The 26621-nt window shown below is 39.3% G+C and overlaps 1 protein-coding gene across 1 annotated transcript in view; it reads right to left on the reverse strand.

Moving 5' to 3' along the window:
• The window catches only part of Elp4 (elongator acetyltransferase complex subunit 4), a 216433-nt gene that overhangs the window by 180327 nt on the left and 9485 nt on the right, over window positions 1–26621 (reverse strand). Inside the window, exon 3 of the mRNA XM_051144289.1 lies at window positions 4791–4912. Coding sequence (XP_051000246.1) covers window positions 4791–4912 — 122 coding nt within the window. The remainder of the gene's footprint in view (window positions 1–4790; window positions 4913–26621) is intronic.

The following is a 26621-nucleotide window of genomic DNA, read 5'->3' on the forward strand; positions in this document are numbered from 1 at the left end:
TATATTTAAAACACGCATAAATACTAAGTGGACCACATTAAATATGCATATATTAAAACAACACTTTTGTATTTTTCATAGAAAAGCAGAATGGTATTTGTTTAAAATCAAATTCTGCTCCTTTTTCATATGAAGCATAAATATAAAATGAGATGGCTAAAAATTTCGGAAATATTATTGAGGGCAGGAATCTATACTAAATCAAGTACAGTGGGCTATATTAAATATAAGCGCACAAACTGAAATAATTTAAAATGAATCACTAAATAATTGTATTTATCTAGGACAAAGTTAAACATATATACTATTTTTAACACAATGTTTGACTACTAATATATATATGTGATTATAGTTAAAATCAAATAATGGTATTACAATAAATAAAAATAATTTTTATTTTACTTATTCTAATTGTCTGTATGTGTACGATGTATGTGTGGGATGTGTGCATGGAATGCATAGGACAACTTTGTGGGGTTGGGTTTTTTCCCTTCTGTCTTTCTTTTGGTTCCAGGATTAAACTCAGGTCACTGGCTTGTGCAAGCACCCATCCCTGCTGAACCACCTGCCCTTTAAAAAAATATATTATTCAAAGAAATAGGCAAATGGACACATGAGTCGTGAAAGATCACTTATTCCCATATTCTTTTAGGTTCAACTCTTGCAATCTTTTCTTTGGTGGGTAAAATATAAAAATGTAATTGGCAGTGGAAGTGTAAAAACACTTAGTGAAGCTCCATGCCTTCTAACGTCATAGAAATTCAATGGATGTACACAGTTTAGGACTGGGCAAGTGTTTGTTTGAGTGATGACCAAAATCTAGCTGTGGGATGGCTTTATTTGAGTTTGTTACAATAAAATGATTTTATGTTTTTGTTTTCTTAAATGATAGTTCCTTCTCTACATACCATAATAACATATATTTAATTTTATTGTCTTGATAAATATTTAAATATGGAAAACAAAATTGGCATATAAATAAAAATTGCTTGTGCTAGGCTACTTATAAAGTACGAAATCTTCACATTGTAAAAGCATAACTACTGCTTACAACCATTAGGCTTAGCGGCAACAGATAAACGTCTGAAGTGGAAATTAATATATCATTAGAAAATGCTCCTACGTTCAAAACACTCACAAGTAACACAGTGATTATCTGTGATTAGACAGTGAGGGAAATAAGAGAGATGCTGGTTAAAATACACAAAACTTTTGGCTCTGAGTAAGCTATAGAGATTATAGCTAAAAATACTACATTGCATACTTAAGGTGAAAGTGCTCTAAAGTGTTTTCACTACACTAACAATGACAACTAAGGTAGGGCATGGATGTTGTCATCATCTCACAATGGTGCACACACAGATCTCATGTTATACATCTTAAAGATATAGAATTTTCACTTCTACATTACACTTCAGTAAGTCTGGGGAAAGGTACAAACCAAAGAAAACAGTCACAACTTTATAACAAAGGGAGAGGGTTGGGGCGGTGGCTCAGTGGTTGAAGGCAGTTGCTACTTTTAACGAGGACACAAATTAGGTCCCCAGCATGGACACAGAGGCTTACAACCTTCTGTAACTCCAGTTCGAAAGGACCTGATCTTTGTGGACACCAAGTCCTCACACAGTGCACATGTATGTAGGCAAACACTAATGCACATAAAATAATAATACATATTCAAAAACATAGAAATAATAAAAAACTAAAGGAAGAATTACTTACGCTTGTCTAGAGCAAAGATTCTTAAGATGTTTAAATTACAATACCACATGTATGTGTGTGTAAATATTTTAAGAGATTATTGCAAGAAACTGGCTCAAAGAGTGAGCTTTCAAGGTCTGAGAACTCAGGTTTCTAATGAAAGCCTGAGGTCAGGACAACTGAAGGAGTCATCGCAGTGTGAAGGCTGACAGGTTGGAGACCTAGGACAAGCTGATCCTTCAGCCAGTCAGAAGGCAGGAAACAGACAAGGCCCAAGTTCACATCCAGTCATGTCAGAAAATTCTTATGTTCAAGATAATCAATCCTTTCATTTTGTTCAGACTGGATAAAATCCAAACATATTAGATAAAACAATCATTTTTACTCAGCATAAAAATTCAATGTTAGTCTCATTCAAATGTTCTTAGTGGTCTGACTAAGTATCTGGACACTGTGTGACCCAGTCAGTTCTGAAACTGAACATCACAAAGATTAAGTATCTTTTATGCTTGAGTGTAGAAGTTTGTTGCTGTCATTGACTGACATTGAAAATTATTATTTTATGCTATCAATTCCTTATACATAATGTTATAGTTTAGGTCTGGGGTTTGCCTCAAAGGCCTATGTTTTAAAGGCTTGGTTACCATGCTATTTTTGTACTACTACTAGGTGGTATAAAATCTTCAGGAGATGGTAGCCTCTTGGAAAGAAGTCAGCTGTTCAGGTGAGCCATGGAATGGCTTTAAAGGAGAAACCAGGACTCTGGCCTCTGTTCCCTTCCCAGAACCCTTAAGGCAAGCAGATGCCATGGGTCTCCCGATGACGCTCTGCCACAAGTCCAAAGCAATGAGGCCAAGCAATCATGGAATGAAAACTCTGGACCACGAGACAAAACTAACCATTCCACTTAACACTCACACTTTACTTATGGTGTACACTTGCCTGCAAGAGTTTCTATATACCATGGATGTGCCCAAGGAGGCTGGAAGAGGTGTCAGACACCCTGGACCTGGAGTTACAGGTGGGTGTGAGCCTTCTGAAGTGGGTGCTGGTAACCAACCTGTGTCTTCTACAAGTGTTCTTCAGCTCTGAATGATCTCTCTAGCTTTTATACTTTCAAGGTAGATCATCTCAAGTAATGTGTCACAGGAACAGAAAGCTGATCAATACAAATGACATTCACTTGAAATTTCCCTGACTATACTAGAAGAAAAATTTATACAGATCATGAGCTTGATTCAAATGGCTTAAATTGTGGTTCTGTTAAAAAAAAAAAAAAAAAAGGAATTAAATATTTTACAAGTCAGAATTGTTTTCTTTAAGGTAAAAGGGATTCTTGCCTTAAGAAAAGATATAGCAAGTGGATCATATATTTTATTACTTTATTACTTTATTTACTTATAAAGTTTATTACTTAAAAAGAGTCACTTCTGGCATTCTCAAAGGAAAAGATTATCAAATAATGAGTATTCATTATTTCAGTACCTTCTGATTTCTATCTTTGTCCTCTTATTGATATAACTCCAGATACTCTACAGATATTTCTCTTTAGCTAACTTTTGTCATTCTTCTTTTATTATAGTGAATACACATAGCATTACTAAGTACATATAACAATACTGTTATGAACACTGATATTTCTTTATATAAGTTTAGAATAAAACTTTAGCTTAAAGTTTGCAGTAAAAATGCCCAATATTTTAATGACTTGGAACCAGCTAATTTTTGGGTATGTTAAATAAAATAAAAAAGCAGGGCCACAGATGGTGGTGCACATCTTTAATCCTAGCACTTGGGTACAGAGGCAGGTTTCTCAGAAAACCAAAAATCAACCAAGCCACATAAAGTACTAAAAACGCCATAATACATAGTCATTTTTATTCATTTGCTTTACTATATGGTACTTATTTCTTACACTTTTATTTAAAAAGCAAAAATTAATATGCTGACAATGTTTTTGCAGAATTCTTAGAAATGACAGTTACTTTGTATTGTGGGAGCAGGAAAGCTTGGCTCTGGAAAATCTGAGAATACTGATAGTTAGGATGAAAAAGAAACGACTTTTTTCCAACAGAGAAAGCTAATTAGAAATTAAAGATTAGAGTATGTTTCCTTTTTTTTTTTTTTTTTACTTTGGTTTTTCGAGACAGGGTTTCTCTGTGTAGCCTTGACTGTTCTGGACTCGCTTTGTAGACCAAGCTGGCCTTGAACTCAGAGAGATCCACCTGCCTCTGTCTCCAGAGTGTTGGGATTAAAGGCGTTTGCCACCATGGCCTGGCAAAGATAATTTATTATTATGTATACAGTATTCTGTCTGCATGTACACCTGTAGGCCAGAAGAAGGTATCATATTATATTACAGATGGTTGTGAACCACCATGTGGTTGCTGGGAATTGAACTCAGGACCTTTGGAAGAGTAGGTAGCGCTCTTAACCACTGAGCCATCTCTCCAGCCCCTTCTCTTTTCAATAAGTAATATAAACTGAGTTTTTTGGTTTCTTTGTTGTTTTGTTTTTTGTTATTAAACATAATTCATGTCTGGTCCAATAATAATATTTTTGTTAAGTTTGAAATAGTTTATTAATATTCTTTTACTTATGATTAAAAGGAAAATATCTAATTTAAAACAAAACTCTGTTAAAATATTGATGTTTCTCATTTAGTTAAAACACACACACACGCACACCCTGATATGGTAGTGAGTACCTGTAATCCCAGTGCTCAGATGAGAGAGAGAATTCTAAGTTCAATGCTAACTTGAGTTACACAGTAAGACCAAAACCAAACCAAACCAAATCGTCAGCAAAACAGTCAGGCCCAGTGGGTGACTCAGGTGTATACTCCCAGCACTCCAGATGCTGAGGCAGGAGGACTCCTTTGAGTCTGAAGCCAGCCAGAATCTAGAACGACACCCTGACTAAAAAAAACCAAACAAACAAAACAAAACAAACCAAGCAAACAAACAAAACCAAGAAATCCAAAACCTCCCCTTAAGGTATTTAAATATAAATTGTAAGTACATGTTTTCCTTTATGTAATTTTTTTCATTAAGTATTCAAAATGTATGTTGGATCACTGTATTCCATACCTGTAAAATGTTGGCAGGATTCTCTTTGGCGGACGCAACCAACAGAGTGTGCCCACTGACGATTCCTTCTGCCAGGAAATACTTGAGGAGCAAAGGTGAATAAATATTGTATTTATCCTCTTCTGTAAAATATGTAAAAATTACATTAGAATCTCGGTGTAGTTATACACATCTGTTCAGCACAAGTGTGTGATGTGAGGGAGGAGACTATTTTCCTGATGCACAGAGCTCATTGCTAAGGCCCTTCTCCAGCTACCGCACCACTCTGACAACCAGATGGTTACGGGTGCTCACAACAGTTAAGATGTAATTTTTTTATATTTTATTTTTTTAAATTTTATTTATTTTTTAAAATACATTTATTTTATTACAGATGTATAAAACAAACTGCATACAGCAGGAGAACCATGTGACAATCATGAGTTCTATAAATGTTAGGTTCATAGTGGTTTGGTTATTTGTATTTGTCCAGCTTGGAGTAAACGTCTTTCCTGTCTCGTTGGGTCTAAATTTCTGAATGAGATTCAATATCTATCCTATCTCAACTCTAATAACTTAACTTCTTTATCTTGATCTAAAAAGACCTTATCCTATAACCAACTAAACTTGATTGTAAAACTATACTATGGTCTTCAATGCCCTTCAGAGACTTGAGAAGGAATAAAACTTAAATTCCTGAGTAAACCAGCAGTGTGGGTTAGCAGCTTCCAAAATGTACAAACTGACTTAGACGGTTTACTGCCTGAACAGTCACCCAACACTCTAACATTGGAACCTCATCTTCGGCTTTCTGGCCCAATATTTCAGCCAGACTTATTCGCAGGACAGGAACTATTGAGGACTTGCTTACCCTGTCTTGGCAGAGTGCGGCTGTTGACTCTGCCTGCATCTAAACTGCCCAATTTTAGGCACAATTCTGTTTGTGGCAGGAACGAGGACATTTTGCCCAGTGGCTGGTTTGCCACATTTGAAGCCATCTCCATAAGGAGGTTCTTTGATGCTCACCATCTTCTTTGAGGTCGGCAGAGTGCTGTCAAGAGTTAACTTGTCAAAGAAATTAGGATTACAAAAACAACTTTAAATGCCATATTCTGTGTGTCTCTGAGGCGATTGAAGACCTTATTCAACTATTTAACCTCATGTATCGATAGAGTCATATCTATCAGAGTTAGGAAAATCAGAGGGCTATGTATGCTCATAACAGTTAATATATAAATTTTTTAAAATTTATTTTTAAAAAATTCTTAATTTAATTAATTTATTCAGATTACATCTCAAATGTTATGCTATCCCTTGTATCCTCCCATTCCTCCCTCCCTCCTGTTTTCACCCTATTCCCCTTCCCCTGTCTGTGACCAAGGGGGACCTCCTCCCCACTATATGATCATAGGCTATCAAGTCTCATCTTGGTAGCCTGCTTATCCTTTCTCTGAGTGCCACCAGGCCTCCCCACCAAGGGGGAAGTAGTGAGAGAAGCATGGGAGAATGGGGAAATAGTAGGATCCAGAGGGTCCCAGCAACCTACAAGAAGAACATTATGACGGCAGATCTGGGCCCAGGGGTTCTGCTCAAACTACTGCACCAACGAAGGACAATACTTGCAGTAAACATGGAATCCCTATCCAGATCTAGCCAATGGACAAGGCATTCTCCACAGTCAAGTGGAGAGCAGGGACTGACTCTGAAAACATTAGCTTTATGCACTGGGAGGTGGTGACGCACTTGGGAGGCAGAAGCAGGTGTATTTCCGTGAGTTCAAGGCCAGCCTGGCCTACAAAGTGAGTTCAGGACAGCCAGGACTACACAGAGAAACCCTGTCTCGAAAAACAAAACAAACAAACAAAAAATTATTTTTATTGTTTTAGATTATATATGCATTATTCTTTTCCCCCTTCCCCTCCCTCCCCCACCCATGTACCTCACGTTACTCTCTTTCAATCAGATTTTAAAAGTTTAAAAATTTTATTTATTTTGTGTGTGTAAGTGTACATGACACAGGATGCAACTGGAGGTCAGAGGACAACTTGGAGGAGTTTGTCCTCTCCTCCCACCATGCTAGTCTCTCAGAGATTAGATCTAGGTTGTCAAGCTTGATGACAAGAACTTTTACCTGTGGTGAAATCCCATGAACCTCAGGTCATGTAAACATGTATGTACACACACACACACACACACACTTACTGTGTGTGTGTGTGTTTGTGTGTCTGTATACACATGCGTGCACACATGTGCACATCTATGAAAGTCAGGGCACCTTTATGGGTCAACTTTTTTCCTTGACACTCATATGGGCTCTGGAATTGAATCAGGTTGCTGGGGTTTCACAGCAATTGCCTTTACCAGCTAAGTTAATTTTGCCAGTCCTATGCATGATTATAACATCAATGAAATTATCTCTTGATAGTTCATTTTCTCAGGCACTGTACTTCCCTAATTTTTAAAATTACATTTATTTAGTTATTTTCATTTTGGGCGCATTTATGTATGTGTGCCATGGCTTGCATGTGGAGGTCAGAAGACAATTTGAGGAGTCTGTTCTCTCTTTCATCGTGGGGGCATGGGGACTGAATTCATGTTTTCAAGCTTTAAGGTAGGTGACTTTTACTAGAGAGCCATCTTTCTAGCCCAGTCACTGTACTTCTGAAAAAGTCATTATTATCCAACAAACCTTGTAAACTCATGTATTTCTTTCATGTCTTAATAAGTAAGTACATAATGTATATATCCTGATGATTAAAGTTTATTAAATTTGTGGAATCAGTAAACACTAAGCCCACATTCCGGTTCTGAACTCAGAGCTTAACATATTTAAAAATTTATTTTGATAGAGTTTATAAATTGGTACTGATTGCTTTCCTAATCATGGATCATTTCATTTTTATTAATCCTTTATCCTTCCCTCTTTCTGACTTCTTAACACTTAATTGAAGACTTAGGGGTTTTAGTTACTTATTTTTTGAAGGCAAAATGTGTCATACTTTTGTGATTTTGTTACAAATGTAACCACAGCCAATCTCTATTCTCCTGAGACATGGCCACACTTAGAATGTACTTTTCTTCCTTTAGCTACTTGAGCATAGTAAGACAAGAAATATAAATTACTTTATTTATTGTGTAAACCAAGAGTGTTCACTGTTTATTCAACAAATATCAACTGGATGTCTATACTGAAAAGTTGTTGCTAATATCTATAAAATACTACTAAAGCAGCAGTATTTTCATGAAGTTCGAGCTTGTAGCAGTGTCACCAAGAAGGCAGTATGTCAAACAACCTACAGCTAGAGTGCTGAACCTGCAAAGCAGATACCCAGAGTCCCTGCAAAGGGATACGAAGCTGGCAACAACTACAGCAGAGCTTCATTTAGAAAGATAGTGTACACAGAATGTGAAGCATTTTATGGTATGGGCTTGTAACCTAAGAATCCCCTTCATTTCCATAGGCCCGACAGTATTAAAACATTTCCTTTTCATACTGAGGTGGTAAAAGACAAGAGTCAGATCTGCGCCTCCCCAAACCCCCTCCAAAACTAAAAGCTGCATCCCAGAGTGAAATCCTACATGTAAGAAATCTTCAGACGGATTTAGAGATAAAAAATATTATCAGTTGTATCTAAATCCCTGGGTAGTCACTAACTAAACACTTTTGGAACAAAAAAGTATTAAAAAGAGTACATAGTTATATGGAGCTTTTACCTCTCATCTCATAAAAAAAGAAGCTTCTTTCTGCAGAAGACAGAAACCATTGCAGAAATGTACAACTGGTCAAAATGCAGAGAACAAGTGGCCATGTGGTGCTCATCACCTATAGATGGGTCTTCACATGAGTGAGACTTGGGGAACCAACAGAATTCAGGGAGGAACTTTGAAAATTGGTCTATTTTGATGCTATTATTGCCTGTTGTCTCTGTGCCCCATCTTTTACGTCACCTAAGAGCCTAACCTGCTGGACCAATAAAAGGCCATCACACCTGGGCAGGGAAATGGGATAGGCTTGGCTAAGGTTCCCTGGGTATGAGAGATGGAGAATCTTGGGAGGCGGAGAAATCTGAGGAGAGGAGAGGAATAAGAAGTCTGCGCCATGGGTAAGGTGGAGGAGAAGCACATGGCTGGCATGGATGGAGACTTGGCCCAGATAATAACTAGCAAGTATTTGGGATTTATGGATGGGAGGTAGCTTGATAGAGATGATTAGAAATAGATGGCATGGGATGGGGTACCTGCCCCATTATGAGAAGTAGGTTAGGGAATTATTATCTGCCCTGCCCCAGGTTAACTAAGGCTATTTGAAAATATAACAGGTGTCCGTGTCTTGATTGATTGCTAGTGGGTTAGAAAATACTGCTGTAATAATAATTATAGACCTAATAAAAAAACATTATTAGGACATACTGATAAATTAATCACAACAGAGGAACATTTGTTAAAAGCCAGAAGATCAGGACATTTGCTGCAAGGTAGTGTCTTTTATATGGGGCAGACAGCTGCACCCACGAAATACTAACAATATGGTCTAAACAAGACCTGAACAATGACATCACCAGCTGACATCCCACAGTGCCACTCTGTGTTCTTCTTGCCGTTTCTTCTTTTTTCTTCCTTTCATTTAACCATTGTTTCTCTTCTCATTTGCTCCTTTTATCTCCCTGTTTATTTGGCCTCATTTATTAAACATTTCCACATACATATACCCTACATAGTTACTTATTCCATACCATATACTGAGTAGCTTTGTCATTTTTTGGTTTATGGTCATCAGTGATGTATTAATGAGATTTCATCAATTTTAACTGTGTCTCTAAATTTTGCATGGAATGATGTTGCTGTTACAGCTGTCAGTCTCATCTCCGTCCCCCGCCCCCACCCCGATGTTATGCAGATTGCACCATGGAAAGTAAAAAGAGCATCCAAACAATATTGGAAGAGATATCCAAACCAGTATGTGCAGAAATCACAACATAAGTGTAAGGAAACATGAAAAAGCAATGGGTTTCTCAAGATAAAAAGAGTATCTAACTACTGATTCAAAGATATTGAAATGGAAAAATGCTGAATGAGGATTTTAAATGGTAAAAATGATCAATGACTTCAACAAGGATATATGGAAGAAGATGAATTCAATCCAGTACTAAGAAAAGTAGTCAGCAGTGCAGAGAACTGCTAAATGAGACAGGGTATGGTGGTACAAATGTTTGTGCTTAATCCCAGCACTCTGGAGGCAGAAGGAGGTGGATCTCTATAAGTTCAAGGCCAGCCTGGTCTACATAGGGAGTTCCAGACCAGCCCCAGCTACATGGTGATACCCTGCCTCAAAAAACAACAACACAAAATAAACAAAACAGAAAGTCAAAAGCCATATAAGAAGGAAAGTTAGCAAATACAAACAAAATGAATCTAAACACAAAAGCGCAAGCACGCAGATCTGAGTTTAGATCCCTAGCATAGATGGGTGTGGTGGCACATGCCTATAATCCCAGAGCTACGGAGGTAGAGACAGGCGATTCCTGGACTTGCCAGCTCCTCTGGCTGAACTGATGGGTTCACAAGAGAGCAGTGCCAAAACACTAAGTGAAATGTTAGAATAAGACACCCACTGTTGACTGCTGGCCTCCACAGGTGTGCGCGCATGTGCGCGCACGAACACACACACACACACACACACAATTTCTTGGGTAAACTTAACTAAAAAAAACTTTTGAGGTATATGCAAAAACTCTGTAAAGGATTCTAGCCATTTAGGAAATATCAACAACTGAGAAATGAAATTTCATGAAATTAAAAAGATTTGGTACAGGCTACAGACTGGGAGAAAATCTCCACCAATTACACATCTAAGTGAAGCACTAAAAAAACAAAACAAGAAACCAAACAACCCCACCAATGAATGGGTAAAAGAAATGAACAGACAGTTCTTAAAGGATGAAACAGCAGGGAAAAAAAAAAAAAAAAAAAAAAGATGAAGTAGTAATGGCCAATAAACCTATGAGAAAAACCACTACACCAAGACCCCTCAGAGAAATGCAAATGAAGCACACTGATTATATCTCATTCAATCCAGATTGGTCCATTATTATGCAAAGAGACAAAGATTAGTACTGGTGAGGATGTGGAGAATGGGAGCCTTTATGCACTGCTGGTAGCAATATAAGTTAGTTAGCCACTATAGAGATTCCTCAACAACCAGTCTACTTTTGCATAACGAATGGACTCTAAGTCAACATATCACAGAAAAGCTAATGCATCAGTGTTTGTCTGCAATAATATTCACAACATCTAAGTTAGGGAGTTTGACAACAGAGGAGAAGTCTTAAAAAAATGTGTTCTATAAACACAGTGCAATTTATTCAGGCACAAAGAACCAAATGATGCCATTTGAAGGAAAATAGATGCCCCTAGAGATGTTTATACTTAGCAATTATGCTACTTTCAGAAAGACAAATATTATGTTTTGTCTCTCTTGTGGATCCTGGAATTTATATAGACACATAAAATCATGCATATTCATATGACATGAAGTAGAGGTGGCAACTGTCTAAGGGAATGAAGGAGACGGAAGAGGCAAAATGGAGAGAGTAGAAGGATACAGGGTAGCGTGTTCAAAATACATTATGGACTTGTATACAATGTCGTTATGGACTCCAGCATCATGTAAAATAATTATACATCAATGACAAATAATAATAAAACCAGAAACCTCTTGGAAGGCTTGAGCTAGCTTGATGGTAGCTGCTTGCATACATAACTTGAGCACAAAAGCCAAATAACAGAGATATCTTGCAATCACTAAAAAGTATTTTAAAAACTTGCTAAAGTGGTAAGTAAGTAAACTGTGTCCAGTAGTTAACTACGTAGTAAGCCATATGTGATGTTACTCTTCAGTGTCACCTGGACTGGACTTAGGATCCTATGAAAATATCCCTCTGGATGTGTCTACAAGGAGGTTTCTAGGGCGTTTTAATTGAAGTGCTGAGCTTCACCCTGGGTGTGAGGGTATCATCCTGTGGACTGGGATCAGACTGAATAAAATGGAGGAGGTGAGTTGAGAACCAGCATTCACCTTTGCTTTCTCACAGTAGACTCCATGAAATCAGCTGCCTCATGTTCCTAACTGCCACAGTTAGAGCCACATTCACAGCCATGCTTTCTTGCCTAGGTGAATCATAAGCTCAAATTATGAGACAAAATATTAACCCTTCCTTCCTTAAGTTGTCTTTGTCAGGCATTTTGTCATAGTAGAGAGAAAGTAATTAATACACTATGGGATTTCATGGAGACTCTGGTGAATAAGGCAAAACCAACATCTGGAAGTTTGAAAAATTATGCAGAGATTTTACGTGTTGTGTTGAAATACCTAAGAGTTCATAATTTAAACTTAGGTTAGTTAACTTTTATAAAACAAAACAGAACAAATAAAACTTAACAGAAATCCTTAGAATAACATAATGGAGCTTAGTGTCACTTCAATTGATTATTTACAATAAGTAATTTTCAACTCAACTTTTTGCTGAATAACCTACAAGAAAAATATTATGTACAAAATAATTATAAATATAATCAGATGTTGAATTAAATCAGTACTTAAAGGTACCTACTATCATCATATGAAAATAGTAAAGCAAAAAATAATGTATTAGTAAGTGAAGAAAAAGGAAATATCAATAGGATAATAGACACTATAAAAATAAATAAGTTATATCTGGAGATTTTACTGTATCTTTTAGGAACTAACAGTACAAGTAGAGAGAAAAGTGATTACAATACAGAAAATCTGAATGGTACCATCCCCCTTTCCCAGTGAATTATGCTCTGCATGTGTGCTGTTTTCTCATACTTGAATGTGCACGCCTATAGATCAGACCACATGCTAATACAGAAACCAAGCCTCAAGAGACTTCAGCATACTTTCACTGATATCCTCAGTCTACAGTGCAATAAATTAGAATTCAATGCAATATGATCCACAAAGACTGAAAACATAAAAATCAAAGCATATCTAATTAACTGCTTGTGGATAAAAAATATGTGAAGAACAAAATTGGGAAAGATTTAAAGCTAAATAATCATAGAGGCACAACATCTGAAGAGATTGGAGGGACAGGTAAAGTATACTCCAGAAAAATACTCAAACTGTAAGAAGGCTATTAAGAACAAAAGAAAGACCAAGCTGAGAGACCAAGTTTTAAAGACAAGGAATAAAGAAAATTTAGAATAATGGAGAGATAAAAAGCAATGACACCAAAATCTGATTTTATGATATGAACAAGGATCCTGATCCTAGTGACCTGACTAGGCTAACAAAGAACACAAGGCAACGAACCACAAATTGTCTATACTGGAAATGGCATAGGGGATTCCATTAAAGATACTACACATATTGAAATTATTAGAAGAAATATTTTGTACAACTTTATAGTAAAATTTTTACAATTCCAAAAATCGGACAAAATCACTTCATATTTTCAAGTTATGAAATATGATAAGAAAGAAACAGAAAAACAAAACTAAATTTATATTTTAAACTACCTATATTCACTTCAGGCATAGGAAACTCTACTAGCAAATTTAACTACAGTAAAAACTGTTTCTAACACTTAACAAATTCAGTAAAAAGTGAGGAAAGTCCATGTCAGAGGCTGCCTCTGCTCCCTTTCCAGGAGACCCACATGAAGCCTGAGCTGCCCACTGGTTATTTCTGGGCAGAGGGCCTAGGTCCAGTCGATGCATGGTCCTTGGTGGTGCACCAGTCTCTGCAGGCTCAGGTTCGTTGGCTCTGTTGGGCTTTTTGTGGGGCTTCTGTCCCCCAACTCTTTCATAACACTCCCTGCAGTCTGCCCAAAGTTTGGTTGTGAGCCTCAGCAGCTGCTTAGCTCTCCTGCTGGGCGGAATCTCCCAGAGGGCCTCTATGGTAGGTTCCCAGTCTGTTTCCTTTCTTCAAGATGAGCTTTTCCAGCTCCATCCCTTTGCCTTCCAATTTGATGGTATCCTTGTTTTTAACAGCTAAATAATATTCCCAGTATTCCCACTATGACCAAAAGTAATAATATAGCTGGGTCTTGAGGTAGAGCTGTTCCCAATTTTCTGAGAAAGTGCCAGATTGATTTTCAAAGTGATTGCACTCCCAACAGCAATGAAAGAGTGTTCCCCTTTCTCCATATCGTCACCAGCATGTGCTGTCACTTCAGTTTTTGATCTTAGCCATTCAGATAGGTGTAAGATGGAGTCTCAGAGTTGTTTTGATTTTCACTTCCCTCATGACTAGGTATTTGGGCATTTCTTTAAGTGTTTCTTGGCCACTTGATATTCCTCTGTTGAGAATTCTGTTTAGGTCTGTACCTCATTTTTAAATTGGATTATTTTGTTTGGTGGTGTTTAATTTCTTGAGTTCTTTATATATTTTGGATATTAGCCCTCTGTCAGATGTAGGGTTGGTGAAGATCTTTTCCCAGTGTGTAGGCTGCCCTTTTGTTCTACTGACAGTATCTTTTGCTTTATAAGCTTTTCAGTCTCATGCTGTTGCTGTCCCATTTATTAATTGTTGATCTTAGAGCCTGGGGTGTTGGTGTTGTATTCAGGAAGTTGTCTCCTGTGCCAATGAGTTCAAGGCTCTTCCTCAATTTTTTCTTCTAATAGTTTTAGTGTGTTTGGTTTTATTGTGAGGGTTTTGATCCACTTGGACTCTCGTTTTGTGCAGGGTGATAAATATGGATCTATTTGCATTTTTCTACAAGTGGACATCTAATTAGACCAGCACCAGTTTTTGAAGATACTATTTTTTTTTTTTTTTTAGTACACAAGAACCTGCAGCAGGTGGATTAAGTGTTGGAAGAAAATCTTATAAAGATTTGTACTTAGGGAGATCCTCAGTACAGAATAAATCAAGGAAACAAACAAAACAACAAAAAAACTGGATTACAAACTAAAACACAAAAAACAAAACAAAAAACCCTGCAGACATCAAGTATTTGCAATAAACATATGTCTGACAGAGGATTAGTACTCCGCAGACTTAAGTGTTCTAAAAATCCTTATAATTTGGCAAGAACTGAATTCAACAACCCACTCTAGTCTTCTACCAAATGAGGCCTCTTGGGTTTCACAAAGTCAAGACTTGTATTTGACATCTTTCCTCTCTCTTTTTCTTACCAATACACCTGACTCCTCATACTGAAAATTCAGCTAAATTTAATTTCAAAGTACATCTGGAGTTTAATTATCTTTTCTCATGCCCATGCTTCTCCCCTAGACGTGGGGCCAAAACTCTCGCCTGGATAACTACAGGCAATTTCCATGGACTCACATCTTCTTTAATATAGTGCTTCCTCAATAGCAATTCCAAGACCATCACCACACTGGATGCCTGAGACCAAATACTATCCTAGCCTGTATAAGGTGTAGGTATTAGTTCCTATGCACGCACATGTGCACACAGAATCATATATACATCTCTATCATAAAACTTAATAAGCCAGGCACACTGAGAGATCATCAATGATAACTAATTGTGGAACAGAACAATTATAACCTACACTGTAATAAAGTCATGTGACGAGGATAAGCCTGTCCTAAAATATCTTATTGCTTCACCTCTTCTCTTAAAGGAAAGAAGCACTTCACAACCTTTCTTCAGAATATTCAAATTGCAGGTTTCAATACTCTTGTTCTCTGGGGACCATTATTAAGTAAAATTAGGGTTACCTGAATATAAGTAGTGTAATACTGTGACAGACAGTCACTCTGATAGCTGAGGTCACTATTAAGTGATGCACGGGTAGGTGGCATACACATTGTGGCTATGCTGGCTAAATGAATGAGTCATGTCCCAGGCATGTAATGGCGAGGACAGGATGATATTTCACCGTTCTAATTAGAACAGCATGGGTTTTAAAATGCATGAATTGGGGTTTCTTGGAATTTTTATTTAATATGTTTAGACCATATTTGACTGATGGTGTCTTGTGAAAGGTGAAACTATATAAGGGGGACTACTGTGATATAAACTTGACCATCATATTACTCTACTTAAATCTCTTTGGCAGTTTCTCTTTTTTTTCTTAGAAAGAACTAAATCCTTTATAACCTGGCCTACTGGCTGTGTATCATTGTGACTAAAGAGCAGAGATAAAATATACATAAATAAAAGTATGCATGTTGACAGAAGGGGAAATAAACATCTGAAATAGATGGAAGGAGGTAACTGGGTGGGAGAGGAGATGGGGAGGAGAGGGGATGGGGAATAGAGGGAATGGGGAGGGGAGGGGATGGGGAGGGGAGGAGAGGGGATGGGGAGGGCAGGGGATGGGGAGGGGAGGAGAGGGGATGGGGAGGGGAGGAGAGGGGATGGGGAGGGGAGGAGAAGGGATGGGGAGGGGAGGAGAGGGGATGGGGAGGAGAGGGGATGGGGAGGAGAGGGGATGGGGATGAGAGGGGATGGGGAGGGGAGGGGATGGGGAGGGGAGGAGAGGGGATGGCGAGGGGAGGGGAGGGGAGGAGAGGGGATGGGGAGGAGAGGAGAGGGGATGGGGAGGGGAACAGGGATGGGGAGGGGAACAGAGATGGGGAGGGGAACCGGGATGGGGAGGGGAACAGGGATGTGGATCAGATGTGCGGACAGCAAGGGGCAAGAACTGGGAGAGAGCATGGTAATTGGTGGTGGCAGCATCTCTGGGATGGGGAAGGCTCCCGGAAGGCTATAGGAGTGATCCTACCTGAGACGCCCAGCAACAGGAGATATGGAACCTGAAGTTGCCACTTTCTGTAGCAAGGTGAGAGAGAGAGAGAGAGAGAGAGAGAGAGAGAGAGACACCAACCCATACACAAAATCTTTGACCTAAAATCTCTCCTGCCTACAAGATGTACAGGGATAAAGATGGAGTAGAGATGGGCCAATGACTGGCCCAACTTGAGACCCACCCCATGGGAGAGAGCCAGTCCTTGACACTATTAATGATACTCTGCTATGCTTGTAGACAGGAGCCTAGCATAACTGTCTTCTGAGATGCTTCAACCAGCAGCTGATGGAAACAGATGCAGAGACCCACTGCCAAACAGTAGGTGGAGTTCAGGGAGTCTTGTGGAAGAGAGAGCATGTGTGTGTGACTGTGTATATGGGAGGAAAAGGGGAGCTGGAGGGGTCAAGGACACCACAAGTAAACTAACTTGGGCCCATGGGGGCTCACAGAGACTGAACCCCCAACCAAAGAGCATGCATGGGCTGGACCTTGGCCCCTTACACATATGTAGCAGATGTGCAGCTTGGGTCCCCTAACAATTGGAGCAGGGCTATCTCTGACTGTGTTGCCTGACTCTGTTCCCCCCCAGCTAGGGGGAAGGGCTGCCTTGTCTGGCCTCAGTAGGAGAGGATTTGCCTAGTCCTGATGTGATTTGATGTGCCAAGGTGGGCTGGTACCCAGGAGGGGAAACTCTCCTTCTCTGAGATGAAGGAGAGGCGGTAATGGGGAAGGGAGGTAAAAGAGTGCGACTGGGAACAAAGGAGGGAGGTTACTGTGATCAGGCAGAAAAGTGAATAAATAAATTTATGAAAAAATTCCAACAAAATGTATGCATGTTGAGTGGTATAGTTAAAAAAAGAAAAAGAAACCTCACCTTTTGCCTTTAAAATGTGTATGATTGTTATTTAACCAGCTCTCAGTAAACAAACAAACAAACAAACAAACAATTTCATTAGAAAAATAAAAGTATCTTCAAAGTTGAGGTCATATTAAAATACACAGAAAAAACAAGGCCTCAAAGCTCTTTAGGTCTTGTTTGCACTCTTCCTCAGTGTCCCTCTCCCTGCTCCTGCTGCAGGTACACAGGACGCTCACTGGTGCAGACCATCCTGCTGCTGCTTGCAAGACTGTTACCCAATTTGCATAAATTTCCCCAAAATAATTCTCAGGAAGCTTTTCTTAAGGTGTTTTCAACACTCCTAGTCTGCAATTTCTCCATAGGGCTGAGAGGCATCTATGACAATGAAGACGCTGTATAGAGCTGTAGTTCTGAGGATATAAATGTACTAAATGTCTGTGTAATTAATGAAGAGAACAGCAACAATAAAAAAAAAATCTGTCCTGTTTTGTGAGTCAGCTGCACATACTGTAATTTACTAGTTTTAAACATGATCACACAGAGAGAAACATGCCCTCTATACGTCCCCTACATTTTTTTTTTTTCAGTCCTATCAAGGAGGAAAGAATAGTATCTGGAAGATCACCTTAGGAATTAGCAAAAAAAACATTAAATTCATCACACTGAAAATGATTAATTTTGTGAAATGAAGTTTGAAGTTGTCCAATGGCATTTGATTAATCTACTTAGTGAATTTCAGAATGCTGGGCAAATACAAAGACAATGGGATGAAACTGCTAAAAAGCCAAATGCAATTTGGCCTGAACAAATCATCTCATTCTTAGGTTCAGTTGTACAGAAGGACACAAGACGGTGACAGCATGAGTACGGAAACCTACACAAACTACAGGCTCTTCACAGCGACTGAGATGGGCAGGGGTCTGAAAGCATGTGAGGAGAAAAACAGAATATTTAAGATGAAGGAAAAGAGTCCCAAGGGGGAAGACAGCTGCCATAAATATCTGATGGGCTACAGTGAAGACACAGAACTATGGCTGCGCTTTACGTCGAAGAGGTAGAATAAAGCCTTGTGCTTAGAAGAAACAGGATTTCCTTTTCCTCCCACAATACCAAATTTCCAGTGGTCTGCCACATCATTCCGACTAGATTTTTTTCTCAGACATTTATTCATTTCTGCTTGTCTACTTTGCTAGATAGCTAAAGCCCGTCTGTCTGTCTATGGCCACTATGATGCTTTGTTTTTGTATTGACTTGACACAGTGTAGAGTTACCTGGTAGAAAGTCTCGCCTGAGGGGAGGGGTGACCTGTGGCCGTGTATTTAGGGGACTTTCCTACTTATGCTAACTGACTGAAAATGACCAGCTCTCTCCTCCCACCCCCATATAAAGTTTCTCTCTGTAGCTTTGGCTGTCCTGAACTTGTTTTGTAGACCAGGCTGACCTGGAACTCATATAGATCTGCCTGCCTCTTCCTCCCTGAGTGCTGGGATTACAGGTGTGCACTACCATGATTGGCTAGGGCTAGCTCACTGTAGGCAGCACCATTCTGGAGTTTGGGGTATTGGACTATATAAGAGTGAAAACTCTGAGTTTGGCATGAATCGATTGTTCCTCTGTTCTTGACTATAAATGTGAAAGGACAAGCTTCCGTTAGCCTCTGCTGCTGTGGCTTTCCTGCTGGGATTCACTATAACCTGGACCTATGACCCAAAAGCTCTTTCTATTCTACTCTGGTCTCTTGTTTGCTTGTTGGTCAAAGTATTTTATCATCTCAAGCACGATGAGGGGCTGGATAGACGGCCTCAGCAGTTACGAGCATACAATACTCTTAGAGAGGAGTCACATTCAGTTTTGAGAACCTACATCTAGCAGCTCACTACTGTCTTCAAGTACCTGCCTGCCCCCTCCCTTCCCTACTCCCACCATGGTTTAAGAACACTGAGCTTTTATTTCCTTCAGTTAATATTATAGAAAAAAAAAACATGGTACAGAAATAGGAACTGACTCATCCATGAATACTTAAGACATGTTAGGCCCAGGTTTTCCAAGTGTTGTAAAACTGGGTGTTTCCAACTACTGTGCTATACTGAGAAAGGAAAAGTCAAAGCAAGAGGCTGAAATCAGTGCTAAATCTGATCATGTGGCTTTTAAACCTTGGTTATTGTTTTTGAAAGGAAATATGAAAGACTTTAGAAGTTGGGCTAGAAAAGCATTGAATGGTGTGAGCAGAGTGTATGAGCTTATTCCTATGGGAGTTTGGAAGATACAGATGCTGCGAGATATATGAATAGTGAAGGCCCACAAGAAAAGGTTTCAGAGAACCATGACTCTACTGAGACCTGTAGGGACCCATTTATGCGATATTTTAACTCTGGCTGCCTTGGCTGGACAGTTGGCTTAGCACTTAAGAGGACTTGTTACTCCTGCAGGTCACCTGGGTTTGATTCCTACCAACCACATGATGACTCACAATCATGTATAACTCCAATCCCAGGAGATCCAACATCTTCTTCTGATTTCTAAGGGTAGCAGGCATGTACCTACTTTATTTACCTATACAAACGCATGTAAAACACTCATATACATAAAATAATTAAATAAACCCTTTTAAAAAATCTTGTTATGTTCTGCCTGTGCTCTGAGAACTTGGATAAGGTTATGTTGGGAGGTAATGGATTAATTTGCTTGGCAGAAGAAATATAAGGCAGAATGGTGTTCAGGCTAGTGCTAAGAAAGTGGCTGTAATTGTTAAAGAGACCAGTAACACAGATATGAAACCTCATGTGTTACAAGATGACATTAAGGAAGTGTTTCCTCAGGGTAAGTCCAGAGAATCTGGTACAAGTGTGGTGCATGAGAGTAAAACTAGCAACTCAACTGGCAGTGCTGTAAGTATCATCCTCATAGTACTGGGGGCATAAAAGGAAGACAGAGGGACCATAGACACAGCTGAGGACATTAACTGTGTGGCAGGGACAGAGACCTTGCACATGGGCCTGAAAAGACCAGTGCGTGAAGCTGTGAAAGTGAGGTTTCAGTTGCAATTGAGCCCTGGAGATATAAGAGATGCCAGGACTGTGAGATGCTGTCCAGGGAGAACTGCACATGTGGGTGAAGGCTCATTAAACCAAAGGGAGAATTTGTGTGCTGAGGTAGCAGGGTTGGAGTGCTGGGACTATCCAAGCCCTTCTGGAAATCAGCCATTTACATTATGTACCCTAAATGCTGAATATGAGCTGTAGAATTTGAAGTTTTTCCTGTTTTGCTTTGGTGGATTATTTAAAAATAGGAAATGTTTTCTCTGTTATTATATGCTGGAAGGATATAACTTGTTCTTTAGTTTACAGGAGTGCACAGTTAAGAGATATTAGACTTTTTAAGTGCTAGGTTTTGTATAGACTGTGAAGACTCTTAAAATTAGACTACAGTTTATATTATCAGATAAATATAAGACTTTGGGAAGTAAGTATATTTATTCTTCTAAATATTGATTCAAAACGATCTCTTATCTAATTACTCAAACACCCCAGGATTACTTATTTTTCCCATTATTACTTACACCTACAACTATAAGGTTTTTTTGGCAAGGCCTTCAACTCATGAATTCATCCATAGTTTCTGAATATTTCCCATGATAATAGAGCTTACATTTATCTAAAAAGGTTGTATGATCATGATCAGGTACTTTCAACAAGTAAGTACACAGTAAAGCAAATAAGCAATACTACATAATTACAGAAGTCAATGGGAGGAGAGGAATACCTCCTGAAAGAGAAGGGGAATGGAGTAACAGCTGCAAAAGATGTTCTAGAACAGACGCCTGGAAGGGACTTTGGTAGCATTAAAGCTCTGAGTGACAAATGAGGATTGAGGGCCCACACATACATACAGACTGAATCCATACGGGCCAGATTGAGGGCCCACACATACATACAGACTGAATCCATACGGGCCGGATTGAGGGCCCACACATACATACAGACTGAATCCATACGGGCCGGATTGAGGGCCCACACATACATACAGACTGAATCCATACGGGCCGGATTGAGGGCCCACACATACATACAGACTGAATCCATACCGGCCGGATTGAGGACCCTGCACATGCTAGGCAAGCGCTTTACCACTGAGTCATCTTTCCAGTCCTTAGTCTTAACTTGAAGAGCATAGATCTTGTGTTGACACAGAACACAAATAGTCCTAAGCCAGGACTATCATCTTCAAGTTTTTATATTATTAATTATGGAAAGAGATCGGCAAGGGGCTGAAAGGAAACTCTAAATATAGGGACACCTTAAGAATATATTATAGTAACTTCATCAGAAATTGTCAATTATGGCCCAAATTAGAGAAATGGCAGCAAAAATGGAGAGTACACAGAGTTTAAAGTATTTAAAAGGTAAAACCCAGCATGACTTAGTGATTATGTGCAGACGGAGCACTGGGAGAAGGGAAGAGCACATCCTTAGACATGGCCAGAGAGAACAAGGAAGCAGAAGTCCCAGGAGTCACGGCTTGGTGAGGAGTGTGCTTTTGGGGGATGGCAGGAGCACTCTCAAGCTTCCACAAATGGAAGCCAGAAACTTAGGATGAAGCTGAGCTCAGACTAGTCCCAAGTACTCACTTTGTACTTCACGAAGGCCTGCCCATTGCATTTACGTATGCGTGCTCTGCGGACGTCCTCTTACTGTCACACTGTTTTCCATGTGTGAAGTTTTTTCCCCTTCATCTTTCAATCTCTATTTATACTTTAAGCATTTTACATACTTCTTACATCTACAACAACATTTATGTTATACATATGTTGGGTGTTGTGCCCTGTGCTATCACCTTCTAGTTTAAGGTAACAAAGGGTTGAATCCGAGATTTCTGTCACCTAACAGTGCAGACCACAATGCTTTAGACCAGATCTCAGGTGGTTTGGCTAAAGGAGTGCGTGCACTCAAATCTGGTTGTCCCGTCTCACTTCAGCATCACTGCATGGTAAATTATGATCAATGTTATGATAAAATAAATTAAGAATATAAAAAGCTTCTTTCTAAGAATCGTTAAATATTTGAGCTCGTGGACCACATGGTCCTTGCCGCAACTGTTCAATCCTGCCTTTGTAGCACAAAGACAGCCACAGAGAACACAAAAGGAAGGAAGTACAACCCCACCCAGTCAGCTTCTTTCAGAGAGGTAGGAACTATGTACAAAGAATCCTCAATATTTATGATTTACAAAAAAAATGTAGCTCAACTGAAGACAACATATACTATTCGGATATTCTGTAAGAGAAAAATCCTGTAAGTACTCAGTTTTTTGCTATTATAAGAAATATTGAATTAAAATTATGAAAAGTGTGATAGGTCTACCCTGAGGTGATTCCCATGATTCCTGTTTCCTGGTATTTCACAGCTGTTTAATCTTCAGTGAGTGCAGAGGAACCCAGGACTTTCTACTAAGCGAAGCAATGGAGCAAAGGTGACAGGACCTCATTGTTTCCTAAGACTATAACATCTGGCCCGCTGAGAGAAGTTCTTACTCGATGGTTTTCAGTAAACGGAAAGCTCTCTCGGGAAATGCCCTATGGCTCAGACAGCTAGCAAGGAACTGAACACTGCTGACAGGGATGTGAGCCTGGAAGCTGTTTGTCCACAGCCACACGCTCAGATTTTAAAAATCCAGTCATCATCTACAGCTACTGTAGAATTCTCTAGCTAAGACCTCTGACTCAGAAAAATGTGTGTTATCATAAGCTACCAATATTGTGTCAATTATTGGTATACAGTAATTAATAATTAAAACAAAAAAATCTTACAACTACAGAAAGTCCTCGACTTACTGTGGTTCAACTTAAAAATCTTCTGACTTATAATAACTACACAGAAAAGCATTTGTATTTGTACCTAAGTGGTCAACAACTTACCATTCATTACTTGTACAAGTAAAATTATAGGGTATTTTTTTTTAAATGCATGTAGGGACAGTATCTTGTGTATTATATGGATGCAACACCTGCTTCCACCCCCCCAAAAAAAAGAACCCAAAAAATCCCTATGGTCTATACGAAACCGTAGAGTAGAAGGTGGGGCATCCAGTAGGAGAGAGGATTCTGGGACAGAGCCAGGTGGGAAATTTGCCCAGGAAGATAAAAAAGAAGACACATGGTACCTGAGCAGAGGTAACCAACCACACAGCAGAACGTAGATTAGTATAAATGGGTTATTTTAAAGCTCTGAGTTAGTCAAAGAAAAGTGTAGCTATCTGGTCTAGGTATTTGCAAATATTTGAGTCTCGTGAATTGTTATTATGGAAGCTTAGGGCTGGGAGGATAAAAACACACCCTAATAAACATTCAACTATATAACTTGTATTTTTATTAATGACAACTACACAGAAATACCCTGTCCTGACACCACCCCCCAAAAAAACCCCAAAAATATCAGCATCTCTGCAAATAGATGAAGAACCACTCTTTGCCAAAACTTGCCTTTTGATACTTTTAAGTTGTTGCAAATTCACCTGAGTAACAAATGGTCAGAAACAATTTTAATACAAAACATCTCAAAACCTTTTTCAGTATCGTTTTATGATTCTGGCTTGAAAATTCCCTCAAGTGTCACATAAGCTTGTTCCACAGTGTGGTGGTGTTCAGAGATGAAGCCTTTGGGGGCGCAATTAAATAATAGCATCTTCACATATTAATCCACGGACTGATGCATGGATCCACAGGTAAATGGACTTTTGGGAGATGGTGGAAATGTAAGATGTAGACTGCGTTGGGGGAAGTTTGCTGGTGGCTTGTGTGTGAAGGACATACTGTGCTATCCATGACTCCTCCTTTCCATTTCGGGCCCACAGTGGGTCAACAAGCCCCTCTGGTGTGCACTCTCACTGCCATGCACTCTGCCTCACTTCAGGCCCACACCAAAGGAGTTAGTTAATCTTGTGCTGAGCCCATTGAAACTATGAGTTACAATAAAGCTTTCTTCCTATTAGTTGATTTTCTCCGTTGTTTTAACAGCAATGGAGTGCTGGATAACAACAGCTATAACGAATCAAGTTTGTTTTAAAAAACGTTTACCTTTGAGAAGGTACAACCTTTCATACATTCCTACTTAGCTATTTTGCAATACTCTGAAGCCGTATACTTTTTTTGGGTTTTGGTAGTAACACTCAGTAGCTCTAGTTTCCATAGTTATACTACATTTGAAACTATTAATAAATTGCTCTGAAAAGCCACACTTGTGCACAGGTACATATCACACATAAAACTGCCTTGATGGATAAAGAATAATCTAGTTCGTGAGAAAATGGTTTACAAAACTCACAATACTGACTGGAGAGGGCTCAGAGGATGGAGTGCCTGCCACACACGCAGGAGGATCTGAGTGGGGATCCTTAGCACCTATAGAAGAGGCAGGTGTAGTGATCTTCACCTGTAACCCTAATCCTGTGGGTTTGGGTGTGGGTGTGGGTGGGGGCAGAGATAGGCAGATCCCCTGGAATCACTAGTCAGAGACATAGCTATTTGGTGAGCTTCAGGTTCTGTGAAGAGATCCTATCTCAAAATATAATGCAGAGAGAAGCCAGACAGGCAGCTCAGAAATAAAACCACTTGTTCCCTTTCCAGAGGCGGGATTCCCAACACCCAACACTGTCTGCAATTCCAGATCTAGGGGATCTGACAGCCTTTTCTGGATTCCTCAGGCACTGCATGCACATGGTACAACACAGACATATATGCAGGAAAAACAGCCATACGCACAAAACAAAAATATATTAAAATATGTGATGGAGGAAGATCAAATGGACACCTGCAACAGGCCTCCACCCAACCCCCGGAGGCGTACCCACCCACACGCACATTTGCACTCACATGTATGTATGTATGTACACAACTACAAGTAAGTACACTGCACACAGAAATATTTTTGTTGTTGTGGAGACAGGATCTTACTATCTAGCTCTGGCTTGTCTGGAATTTGATATGTAGAGCAGGCTATCCCTAGACTCACAGCGATCCACCTGCCTCTGCTTCCACAGGGATGGGATTAAAAGTGTATGCCACCATGTCTGGCAAGACTTTAGCTTTTTATACAAAATGTCCTGCTATAATAGAGAAATACTAACCATGTAAAACAAGACGTTTTACCAATCTGTAACTGTGCCTTCATTGTATACTCAGTAAGTTTCTTGACATTTAGAACGTTGAAACTTCATTTTAGAAAACCCACAAACACAGGTGTTTCATCAATCTGACCTCCCTCTTTATGGCTGATTTATAAGGCATTTAGGACAGCTATAGGACAGTTGTCTAGGTTGGCATCTGCGGTCTTTTAGAAGTTGGACTTTACTGATCCAGGCTCTTCTGTTTTAAAGTTTCCACCTAAAAATCAGCTGTTATTCTGATGGGTTTCCCTTTACATGTGGCCTGTGGGTTTTTTCTTGCAGCTTTTAATAGCCTCTCTTTGTTCTATGTATTTGGTGATCTTAGCAATAACATGCCGTGAACAGCTTCTTTTCCGCTCCTGTCTACTTGGTGTCCTATGTGCTTCTTGTATCAGTATAGGTATGTCTTTTCTTCATTTGGAATTTCTTCCTATGATACTGTTGAAGGTATTTTTTCTTTGCTAATGACCTGGGATGCTTCATTTTCTATACCTATAATTCAAAGATTTGGTGTCTCAAAACTCCTGCACGTTCCTTCTATGTACTTAAATGTATTTTTCTATTTTCTTTTACATATGTTGTTCAGTTCCTCTGTTTTATCTTAAAGTCCTGATAGTCTATCTTCTACATGACCCAACACTCACAAAATAATATAGGCTACTGCTCTTGCCATTAGTTGCCTATTAGAAGTTGTCTTATTGCTGAAGATGCAACAGTTTCTACAGAGGACTGGAGGAGTCAACCTTTGCTGCTCTGAGTACTGGCTCTTATACTATTTCCTAACAGCCAACCTGCCAAGGGACAAAAGCAATCAAGGGTCCTACGACACACAAAAATGACCAGTTCAGCAGGATATCTGTCTGGGAGTAACCAAGTCTAATTGGACTTAAGGCCTGCTCAGTGGTAGAAAATTCACTCCTTGGACTGTTAATTTAGCCAACTATACACGTCTGGTGAGGTCATGCATCCCAGAGGAGAACCTACAACTGCCATTTTCCTAAACCACTATAATTTCTAACTGCCTTCTAAATATATTTTAAAAATCTTATTCATTTATGTATATGTGTTTAGCCTACATAGTCAGTG

Source organism: Acomys russatus, chromosome 4 (assembly GCF_903995435.1).
Source record: "Acomys russatus chromosome 4, mAcoRus1.1, whole genome shotgun sequence".
Classification (NCBI taxonomy): Eukaryota; Metazoa; Chordata; class Mammalia; order Rodentia; family Muridae; genus Acomys; species Acomys russatus.